General features: G+C 39.5%; 1 protein-coding gene and 2 non-coding genes across 6 annotated transcripts; all 3 read right to left on the reverse strand.

Annotated features, from left to right (window-relative positions):
• Nucleotides 1-1,494: 1,494 nt before the first annotated feature.
• Nucleotides 1,495-1,566, reverse strand: trnae-uuc (transfer RNA glutamic acid (anticodon UUC)). The gene has a single exon. It is a non-coding gene; the product is annotated as a tRNA-Glu (tRNA).
• Nucleotides 1,567-1,936: 370 nt separating this feature from the next.
• trnar-acg (transfer RNA arginine (anticodon ACG)) lies at nt 1,937-2,009 on the reverse strand. Its single transcript has one exon. It is a non-coding gene; the product is annotated as a tRNA-Arg (tRNA).
• Nucleotides 2,010-2,595: 586 nt separating this feature from the next.
• Nucleotides 2,596-11,184, reverse strand: tmem30b (transmembrane protein 30B). Of its 4 annotated transcripts, none has more exons than XM_058399458.1 (9): nt 11,052-11,144; nt 10,531-10,589; nt 9,810-9,996; nt 8,084-8,191; nt 7,892-7,999; nt 7,708-7,798; nt 6,913-7,056; nt 5,709-5,915; nt 2,596-4,870 (listed from the first exon to the last, which is right to left on the reverse strand). In XM_058399458.1, the coding sequence occupies exons 3-9, from the start codon at nt 9,993-9,995 to the stop codon at nt 4,686-4,688; spliced, it is 1,029 nt and encodes a 342-aa protein (XP_058255441.1). In that variant the 5' UTR covers nt 9,996; nt 10,531-10,589; nt 11,052-11,144; the 3' UTR covers nt 2,596-4,685. The 4 variants fall into 4 exon arrangements, with proteins under 4 accessions (XP_058255441.1, XP_058255442.1, XP_058255439.1 ...); XM_058399459.1 differs by having other exon boundaries at nt 10,974-11,109; XM_058399456.1 differs by lacking the exon at nt 10,531-10,589 and having other exon boundaries at nt 11,052-11,184.
• Nucleotides 11,185-11,612: the final 428 nt, after the last annotated feature.

Below are 11,612 nucleotides of genomic sequence, written 5' to 3' on the forward strand. Positions count from 1 at the left end.
CTTTTTTATAGAGTAATGCCTCTCAGTTCTGCGTCTCACGATTCGCGACTTCACTGACCAACAAAATTTTCATTGGAACCTAACTAATTTGCATAATTTTAATTAATATTTTAATTCGCAGACCAGCGAAATCCTCGCAAATTCCTGCAAAAGTGTTTACAGCTAATTTTGTGGCAATTTATACATATTCATGCTTTTTAATGTGCAATTATTGAGAAAAAATTAGTTTATTAATCTAGTAATGTAAATATAAAAGTAAAATCAACAAAATATCAACACAAATAAAATATAAGCGTTATTTTAATGATGTCGCACGTCGCCAATATCACGTACATACAGTACAGCCATTACAACACGCTACTGGCTGGAAGGGTTGGAAGTAGCGAATCACAGAGTATTAACAGTTTTACCTAGCTACTGATTGGCTGGTAGCTACGATGCTTTGTATGTGTTCATCTCCCCGCACCTTGTACCTCGGTTCAACACGCGCGTATATTTCGTAAGTGTGAATAAGTGATCTCAGTGATTTTTTACTTGGTTTTTATAAAAACCCTCACCGCACCTTCACCGACTCCATGAACATCCACGAAACCTTGTCATTTGCGATGGGTCCTGGAATGTAACCTCGCAGTTGTGTGAGGTATTACTGTATACATAGATTAGTAGCCTAGTAGCAGAACTTATCATTATAATCAACTGAATTTTTTCCTGGATTTTGAATCACCATATTCCCAAAAGGTATATAAATGCAGGAAATGGGATTCAAATCTAAATTTCCCCCATTTTGTGTCCCCCCTTCCTCAAGCCTTCATCAAGCCTTGTGTTACAATACCTTCAGAAAAACAACCCCAAATGCAATAGATGTTTGCAACTCAAATACACTACGTTTTTTCTGACATTTTCTGACAAAGGGTCATCCGTTCAAAGGATGACTTAGCGTTACCTTATTAACTAAGCGATTTGATGAGCGCCTGGCCAGTTTTGCGGGCGATCCTATAAAGCCACGTTCCCATACCGGGAGTCGAACCCGGGCCGCTTGAGTGAAAACTAGGGTTAAGTTGGGGAACAAGATTCTGTTTCAGGTGTGGAAGAAGTGGGGAATAGATAGATAGATAGATAGATATACTTTTATTTATCCCATGAAGGTAATTCTTGTGTTACTATACCTTTTTCTTGTGGAACTATACCTTCAGAAGAACAACCCCAAGTGCACTAGATGTTTGCAACCCAAATACACTACGTTTGGTTCATCTGACATTGCGACTGACACTCACAAACACAGAGAGAATAAAAAAGGCAGAGAGACTTCACATCAGTTCAGCAACAAGCTTAAGTACGATGTAAATCGAAGAATGGAATGGTATTTTAGTTTCAACTACGCTGCTTAATACGTGACCCTTTTCGGATTCCGTTAAGGAACAGTTCCTGACCGACATTAACTAAGCGATAGGGTGAACGCCGCGGCAGCTTTGCGGCCGATCTTAAAAAGCCACGTTCCCATACCGGGAGTCGAACCCGGGCCGCCTGGGTGAAAACCAGGAATCCTGACCGCTAGACCATATAGGACACACGATGGTGGCAAAGGCCACCTCGGAAGGCGAGATCCCCGGGCGAGCTGAGGTCAGCGGTTTCACCCGGCCGGGAAGCAGCTTGGGCTCCGTCGCCGTCAGCAAGCGGTACTGTACAGAGTTTTGCATGGGAACGCTGCATTGCAGAGCACAAGGCGTTCAGCGCTCACGGCCCTCTGAGCACTCAGCTAGCCGAGCTGTTACTCTTGCGGAAAATTCAGGCGCCGGTTAGTAGTCCTGGGGCAGTAAGCCAGCGCGCTACCCAGTACAGGACTCTCCGCATTTCAGGGATTACAGGAACTGTTACTCTGCCGGAAATCCAGCCGCTGGAGTCGGCTGCGCACCTTAGGACTGGGCTAAAAGGCAGCCGAGCCAGCCAGGAGTCGAACCTAGAATCTTCTGATCCGTAGTCAGACGCGTTATCCATTGCGCCACTGGCCCACAGAAAATGTGGGGAATATGAGGTCCTACCTGCTTATGCTCTGCAAATTGCTTGACAAAAGGCAAGGGGTCACGCGTAAGCGTCCCATTAGACGGCGACGGGCAAAAGCTGATGCCGTGACCCGGATTCGAACCGGGGTTGCTGCGGCCACAACGCAGAGTACTAGCCACTATACGATCGTGGCAGCCCATGCATAAAAATATTATTCAATTGCTCTTAAATATTATTCAATTGCTCTGCTTTTTTTTTTTTTTGTAGAGCTTTGTTAACAAGAACATAAACATTGAGGGTCTGTCATGAATATTAGAATATTAGGGTGTCAATGAAACTGAGAGAGAGACAGGCAGAAAAAAAGAAAAGTCCATATGTGAGTGATAACATATATTAAGACTTTTATTATATTTTAGTATCACCTATGAACAGCTTGACCGCATTGGAAGAAATAATGAGCCTATAAAGGACAATCCTCTAAATGTGAAGTGTGGCACGCTATCCTCATTTCAGAATGAAATGTATTTGTATTTTGCATTTCAAACATATTTTTGCATGACAAAAAAAAAAAAAAAAAACTATTTAGAGAACAAATTCAGATTTCAAATTGTTTATTCCAAAACGAATTCCTCAAAATCATAGTTCTACTAAATATTTACATTTTGTTTTAAACTGGAAGAGGTTCTTTATCTGACATGGCTCTAGCAGTAACACAGCAGAACACTTAATATTTCTGAAAAAAATCCATTCAAACGGTTTTCGTAGACCACGCCCAAACACTGCAACTTTTCCCATCTTCCCACTCTTGTATATTCTTTTAAACATGCCACATAGACACCTACACCACACACGTGGCCTCTTGCTGTAGAAAACCTGAATAGAAAAACACCTGTATGAAGCCATTTCCTTGGTGTTCTTCAAGTTATATTTATACAGAATGGTGTACATGGTCAATATTACCTACATTTATTTTAAAACCTTGTCATTTTCAACCTAACCTGTCCTAGCAAGTGCTAGTGAGCAAATTTTGTACTAGCATTTCGTCTTTAAGAATTGTGAGCACAACCTACAATTTGTGAATTCACTTATAAACAGTTTTGTCTGCCTTTTTTTTTTTAGAGCCAGAAAAGAAGTCATGTCAGAATACAATTATAAGCTCTGCTCCTGCTATCTACAGTGATGATGACTTGATCACCGCCAAGGAGTCATCTAACAAACACTTGAGCTAACAGAGTAATGAAACAACCTTGGTACTCGGGCAAGTTGATAAGGGCCTGTTGATCAGAGTATTGAGATGGGATCATAGCGTTGAATAGAAATTGAGTCAATACCTATATTTTGACTTTAAAGCTGCAATTCACAGAGCAATGTTTAATGACTAGGGTTAAATGCAGCGATTCTTTACTCATCATCATTATGATATAAAGCTTTTAAGCACACAAATTCTCTAATGGTGCAGCTTTAATGTTATCACTAGTTGGCATGAATACAAGTAAGGTACCGTTGTGTTCCACTGGAATAAAACTTGGCTTTTTCAATACGTTTCCGAAACAGCAAATTTACAAAAAATATAAAATCTACCCACAATTTACACACCCTGAGACGACAAAAGCGTACAAAAAGTGCAGCAATCCCTGAAAAGTCTGCACCCACTACTAACTGTTTTTTTTTTTACAAGAGAGAGAAGTGGTGGTAAAACGTTTCTCTGAGAAAAGTCCACTAAGGACAAAAGTAATATAACAGATATAATTAAATCAGAACTGTTTCTAATAATACAGTTAAATGATGTGTTTCAGGTAATTATTAAATATGGCTTAACAACAAAGTCAGGAAGCAAACACCCTTATTTTGAAGCACAACACTAGTAACAGATCCTCATACATCACAAAAACCTCATTTATGGGGTAAAACTGGAATTAAATAATACAGAAATATAAAAATGAGTGTTGGCTTTTAACTATGGCTGTAAAGATTTTTTTAAAATACTCTGTGAAGGAGGTGTGTCAGCTTTCAAGCATCCCCTGAGAAAGACACTGATTCCAGGCTTTGGTGCAACCTTAGCCCAAGAGTACTACTCATCTTTCTGGACATAAATATAAACAAAAAGTGGAGAGGTTGAATAAAAGTTATACTGAGCTGCAGCTATGATATCTATCTTTGTCCAACTTGAAGACAGTGAAGGCTGAAAACTCCACCCTGACAATCTGTTTCTATTCTATTGCGATACTTGGTGCTGTATTTTCGTTATTTCTTTAAGGAGCTAGCCGTTATGATGTACTGGGGTCACATGTTGGAGGCACGTCACTATTATAGCACAGTTACAATGACGTTTAAGAGGAGAGATAAACCAATTAAATGTTCTCAGACATAAAATAAATGACAATGCTAGGGTTCTGCTGTTTACATAGATGTAATAAAGTTCCTGAAGGCTATAGAGGCATAGAGTTGCCTAGAGTTAGGTCATAAAATTGGCTTGGCTAGTTAATGACTATGAGATGACGAGAAAAGCATGATGGCACTTGAATAAAGCTGATTCGTTTGAGCAGAGCGAACAGATATAAAGGTGATACGCTAACTGACCCGTCATACTGATCAATGTAACGAAGGACACTAAAACACACACAAAAAACCCCTGTTATCTGGCTGGAAAGTCCTGAGGACTAGAAAAACAACATACAACCGCATTATGCAGTATCGTCATCTGGAAACTTGTATTTTGCATAAACGATGAGCATGACTACTGCCATGACAACGCAGAGAGATCCTATCACAAGGTAGGCAATGCCGAGGAACTGATTCTTTCCTCCCATCCAGGAAACATTGGTGAACACCACTGACTTTGTGCCACCGAAGCTCTTGACAGGATAGTCTGGATTGTAGGTTAAGGATCCAACGACATAGAAATACCATGTACTGAAATCTCCAACATACACATAACCAGGACAAAATCATTAACAAATGTTCCAAAAAAAAAAAAAAGCCTGTGAATGTGGCAGTGTTATTTGTTGTGGCAGTCATTTTTATGGTAATCTTGATTTGACATGACAATGAAAATGAAAATAAATTAAAAAAATTAAAAAAAGGAAAGCGTACAGTCACACTTAGATTCAATCCTTCCATACTCTTTCTCTTTCCGCTCTTGCTGCTCTCTTTCTTCCTCAATTTTTTTTTTTTTTTTGGTTACACCCAACCAGACAAACTTGTCTGTGTGCATTTGTAGCTGATTGTTTTCGGCTATCACGGATGTCGTATGCAAACACAGATATAAATTCTAGAAGGAAATGGTAGTCTTAGTACAAAGTAAAGTACAAAAATTGTACAAAGTTGGAATTCATTAATAATCTATTGTTAATGAGCTAGAGAAAATTTGCAAATGGAAAGATTAAAAAAACATGGAAGAAAGAAACACACACACACACAGAAACACACAGAGATGCACAGAGACACACAAACACGCACAGAGACGCAGACACGCACACACAGACGCACACACACAGAGACACACACTCACACCAAGAGACGCAGACACGCACACACAGACGCACACACACAGAGACACACACTCACACCAAGAGACGCAGACACGCACAACGAGACGCAGACAAACACACAGAGACACGCATACACACACACACACACACAGACACACACAAAATGGCACTAACTGGAGGTGCGAGGTGTATTAATTGCAGCTGACAGAAGGATACTGTAGTTGATCTCTAAGGTATAGTTTCCAGCAGGCAAGCCATTAGCAAAATCTCCTCCTGTGATTCGCCCGTACAACTTCCTGAAGTTAGGAAGTGCTGCACGCCTCATCCATACCAGGAAGTCCTGGTTCAGAAAGCCATTATTGGCCTGGTCATTTGGGTCCAGCTCGTACACCGGCTTTGGCCAGTTTATGGGCTGTGTTGTACCTGAGAAGAAAAACAGTCTATAAGGCACTGGATCAGCACTCACAGCTTTTTCTTACTGCAGAGATAAATGTGATTTCCAGAAGATATCCCCTTGGATAGAGGGAGCTATCTAACCTGTCAGCCAAAAATCTTCCAATGGTGTTCATTTTTTCTGTTTCTAGTTTTCTAGATTTATTCATCTAAACCCACAACAATTACAATTTCAGAAATTTCTTTTTTTTATTATTATTATTTACAGCTACATTTGATCTTGTGGAATTTCCATGAAACAAGATAGCTCCTGTTTATAGCATTTTGCTATAGCAGATACACCAATTAGGCATAACATTATGACCACCTGCCTAATATTGTGTTGGTCCCCCTTTTGCTGCCAAAACAGCCCTGACCTGTGGAGGCATGGACTCCACTAGATCCCTGAAGGTGTGCTGTGGTGTCTGGCACCAAGATGTTTGCAGCAGATACTTTAAGACCTGTAAGTCGCGAGGTGGGGCCTCCATTGGCCCTACCTCACAATTTACAGGACTTAAAGGATACTTTTGATAGATACTGACCACTGCAGACCGGGAACACCCCACAAGAGCTGCAGTTTTGGAGATGCTCTGATCCAGTGGTCTAGCCATCACAATTTGGCCCTTTGTCAAACTCGCTCAAATCCTTACGCTTGTCCATTTTTCCTGATTCTAACACATCAACTTTGAGGACAAAATATTCACTTGCTGCCTCTAATATATCCCACCCACTAACAGGTCCCATGATGAGGAGATAATCAGTCTTATTCACTTCACCTGTCACTGTTCATAATGTTATGCCTGATCGGTGTATAAATTCATCAGCTTTGTCATTTTTCATCTCATAAGACACTAAAACACAGCTTGTCATGTTACTGACATACTGCATATCCCTCAGCCCTGAAAACTCTGCTACAAAGCACAGACTGCTTGGTGAAAGCACCAGCTTTAATGTTCTATAAATGAAAGATTGTAACATGGATAAATACCCGCGAAAGCTTTAGCAAAGGAGCCGTTGACAAAAGCAGGATTGCTGTACTTGATGTTGTAATCCGTCCACCACGCAATTCCTTTCCGGTCAAATGGAACCAGTATCTTCTGCCCATTGACAATCTGGTACAGCGTAAAGGAGTCTTTTCAGAAAAAAGAAGACATTTAGAACAGGCAAAGGCTCATTTATTACAAAGATATGTGAACGCCTCTAATTAATGATTCTAGTTTTGATGTTATCTGATGCTGCAAGGTCAAAATATTCTTGAGAGAGAATCCAAGATTAAAGTGTGAATAGAGCACAAAAAACAGTGAGGTGTCTTGGAAACAGGGTATTTGTCAAGCTGTATACAATCCATTTACTTTGGAAATGACACACGGAAGAAATGCAGTCGTGTAAATAGGCAGAAAATTAATCGCATCCTTCTGAACAAATACAGGAATTCAAATAAGGCTAGCTATTCAATTCGAACAAAAGAAATGGCACCCTATAACACTAGGTGGGGTTAGTGTGCATCTTTGGTAGCTGGTGTCCTTTCATGGCAGAACTGCATGTTGTCAGTTTTTATGGATGAGAAGTGTGGTTCACTGATATATGTGTGCAAGTGCATAAATATCAACATTATCGAAAAGGATTTTAAATCAGGCAGGATATTTTAATTTCCATATAGCCTACAACAAAAGCTTCACTGAAGAGAGAATATACCTAGGAGACATTAGTCTTAGTCATACTTCCAAATATGTTTTGACAAGAAAATAGACAGAATAGTGTCAGAAACATTGTAATGCGATACCATTGAACATGCTGTTTGCTATGGATCCGCAGGGAACAATAGGTACCGCGTTGGAGTTATTCTTATAGGGAGAGCAGGAGCTATCTGGAGACTGTAGAGGTTTAGAAGAATATTCAAATTAAACAGAATGAATTACACATTGAATAATCAATAATTATAACAGACTAATAAGGCAAGACTGTACCAGAAAGTACTTTGTGTCTCCCACCAGCTGGTTGGGGTCTAAAGACACGCCGTATGATCTGTAGTTCTGATAGTAATTGTTCAGTGCATAGTAGAAGAACACAGGGCCCTGAAAACAGGAAGTTTATCTTGTCATTCAAAGGCAATGTTCAATTTTGACAGGTCACAAAGAGCTGAGTAAAAATGATCGTACCTCAAAAAGCTGACTGAAGTTGAAATTGACCTCACATTTGCAGCCTATCTTAGCAGGGTCGATACACGGGCCACAGGATGAATCATCTGAATTGCCTGTGTAATCTCTCTGTAAGTCAATAAACGTTTAAAGGGATACTTAATAGTTCAGCCACAATGACGCTGATATAATTAGACTGAGGGGGAAAAAAATGTCAGTTGCTTATAAACTCACTTTCCAAACACAATTTATGTCTTGCTTTAGTGACCCACTTCACCTGAATACTGAGAACTTGTACTTAAAAGCTGCTGCTCTAATCATAATGACTGACCAGTGTTCATCCCAGGACTCTTATGTTGGTACATTTTGTGGTAAGTTGCGAGTTGTAATAATACTATTTCCCACCTCAGCATGTTCGATGTGTGAAGAGGAAAAAAGTAAACATGGATACCTCCATCAAAACGCATACCCTCATCTAAACCCAATTTCCATTACACACGCTCTGATTTATGGGTGCTGATCTAGTGAACCAGTTAAAGGAAAGCATTTGGCAGGTTATCAAGAACAAGAAATAGGAGTTGTCCAAGATCCCAATAAAGAAACGTAAAAAAAATGCTGTGTTCTGTTCTGTTGGTGCTTAAGGTTCGGAGTAGGGTTTAAATCAGAGCCATTACCTAACCTCACTTTTGTGAAGCACAAACAAACATATCTTGTATTTCATGCAAGCAAAAATGCTAAGAGAGAAAACATGAACAAAATGGCTGATGTGAAACCAGCCAACTGCTACTCATGCGTCACAGGGCAGCGGGGCTATCTGCCCTCTTCCACATACATGAGCTCACCGACACAGGGAAGAGAGAGTAATGCCATCTCTCTTACTCAGACAACACAGACAGTTTTGCTCTCTTGACTCTCAGCCACGAAAGAATAAGGCATGGCATGTTTTTTTTTCTTTTAAATATAATGATATAATAATCCACCTTTCTATCAGAACCAGCATTAACTTCTTCAGCAATGTGAGCAACAGTAGCTTGTCTGTTGGATCGGATCACACGGGTCAGCCTTCGCATCCCACATGCATCAATGTGCCTTGACTGCCAATGACCCTCTTGCTGCTTCACCACTGTTCCTTCCTTAGACCACTTTTGATAGATACTGACCACTGCAGACCGGGAACACCCCACAAGAGCTGCAGTTTTGGAGATGCTCTGATCCAGTGGTCTAGCCATCACAATTTGGCCCTTGTCAAACTCAAAGCTCAAATCCTTACGCTTGTCCATTTTTCCTGCTTCTAACACATCAACTTGGGGGGCAAAATATATATACATTATATCTTAGTATGAGGTTCCCAACGATAATTGTTGACAATTGTTCTCAACATTACTGTACATGCTCTACTTGTTAGAATTATTGATAGTGATAATATTGCGTTTGATTGTTCAACTGCTAATCAAGCTTTTTTCAGTTGTTAATATATTACACTCAAATATAAACTCTCTGACCAGAGTTTGGTCATACAGCTAGAGATTGACTACATGAATGAAAAAGGTGTATAAATAAACTATCTGTGGAACCTGTGCAGGCTCATTCTGACTTTCTTCAGAGTCGGTGATTGCTGTTTGCATGATTTTAAATGAAACATTCTGTCTAAGTGGAATATTGTATACACGCGATTTCTGTAAAGCACATCTACACGCAGCTGATATGCAACGGATGTATGACTTTTAGCTGATATTTTCTCTCCTACCTCCAGCACTTTGATGTTCTGTGAGGTGACAAAAAGCGCCACTCCGATGCCGATAAAGGCCAGGCCGATGAAAGTGAAGCCGGGGATGACGATGCCAGCGGACAGAATGGGCTGCCAGGCTGGAAGTCGCTGCTGTGTGAACGCGGTGTTATCTGGCCTGTTGGCCATCGACCCCTTTGTCTCCATTCTGAAAGAAGGAGAGCGTCATAATCTTTTGGGCTATTAATATCAGTTTCAGTGACTGCAGAATTTATTGAGAGCATTTAAGAAAAAAAATCATCCAAACACTCCTTCCAGGCTTGGCAGCTGTGTGAATAGATGAAACGGTTTTCACACAAGGAAATTCAGTGAGATGTACTGAACTATAAAAACCCTGTTTCACAGCTTGCTCTACATAGGGGAAAGAGCAAATCCTGGGTCGGGCGCTGTGGTTTAGATTGAATGAAAAAGCTACACCACATTATGTAAATTAGAAGCGTATATAAGGCTGTGAATAAGACGTTTCTGTAGAAACAATAACGTATTTGAACGTGAGCATTAATACTCTAAACCTGTCATTTGAATCATCACATCACTTAATCAAATCATGGCGAATTTCCTTTGAGAAACTTCTTGGATGTCATAAAACACAAGAAAAAAAAAAATTCAACATTATTTTACAAATTAATTACAGATTTTACAAAAGGCATTAACGTGGATCCACAAACCAAGTTCCTGTTACCTCTTATGTTATATCAGCTATAAACTGTCTTGCCTTCACCAGTCCCAATTTTTGTCTCTCTTGAAAGTAACGAGACGAGACAAAACAAACAAACAAACAAACAAACACTTGTTACAGAGAAACAGCGATGTGCAATTCCCTCTTTTCCAAAGACTTTTCTGTTGCAAACAATATTAACTTAGAGACTCTTTTGTTGACAAATATGTGACCATACTGGATATTTCAACAATAATTAGTTCCTTGGTTGGTAGACTTGGTGTATTATTAAGCATATTATAGACCCCCTCACATCGTCAAATCTTATCACATATCCTAGATCAAATATTTCCAAAAGTATTTGTTTAGTCAATTTACAGTCAGAGAAGACTTGCTCAACAATAAGATCAAGCATAGCAATGTCTCTTCTAGAGCAAAGTTACTATTTATTACGTAACTCGACTCACCTGTCCAATAAAGCTGCACTTAAAGCCAAAGAGAAATTTTCATCAAATGATCCAAAAACAGACCGAGATTGAACTTACTGTTATTTTGTCTTTCTTTTAAAACAAAATCGTCGACGATGAGATTACACCCAAAACCTCACTCAGTACCTGTAGCGCTACCTGGATCAGGAACTCACTTCCTGTGGGCGGGGCTTAGAAACAATAGTCATTTTAAGCTGAAAATAAATGTCATTATAGGAAATAGATGGAAATGGATAAAACGGGAGCAAATTAGAAGGAAAAAAATTATAGTAATCCAAAAAAAAAAAAGTCTACAATTTAATATCATTACATAAACATTAATGTGCTAAAAAATATCAATTAAAGAGTATTTCTTAAAAATAACTGTGACGAATATGAAATATTCATATTTTGTTCATGTGAAAACTGGTCCATAATGACTCCCAGCTCGTTCTAAAGTGTGTTCAGTACATCTCTTGGACAGTATACAAACTGCAGTACATTTTGTGATCTAATAAATTAAGATGAATTGCTTTGTTTAGCGTTCATGCTCCCTAACAAGTGCACTCTATAGTCCAGAAAGCGTTAAGCGCGTGAAGTCCCTGCCCGTTCATATTTGATTGATGGAACATTTCACCA

The sequence above is a fragment of the Hemibagrus wyckioides genome, linkage group LG09 (assembly GCF_019097595.1).
Source record: "Hemibagrus wyckioides isolate EC202008001 linkage group LG09, SWU_Hwy_1.0, whole genome shotgun sequence".
In the NCBI taxonomy this organism is placed as follows: Eukaryota; Metazoa; Chordata; class Actinopteri; order Siluriformes; family Bagridae; genus Hemibagrus; species Hemibagrus wyckioides.

Excerpts from the sequence above, each read along its gene's own strand:
- tmem30b (XM_058399456.1), bottom strand. The coding sequence starts at position 9,995 with ATGGAGACAAAGGGGTCGATGGCCAACAGGCCAGATAACACCGCGTTC. Across the intron at positions 7,057-7,707 it reads AGCAAACAGCATGTTCAATG|ACTCCTTTACGCTGTACCAG; the intron begins GTATCGCATTAC and ends TTTTCTGAAAAG. Across the intron at positions 4,871-5,708 it reads TACCTTAGAGATCAACTACA|ACTATCCTGTCAAGAGCTTC; the intron begins GTATCCTTCTGT and ends CCTACAATCCAG.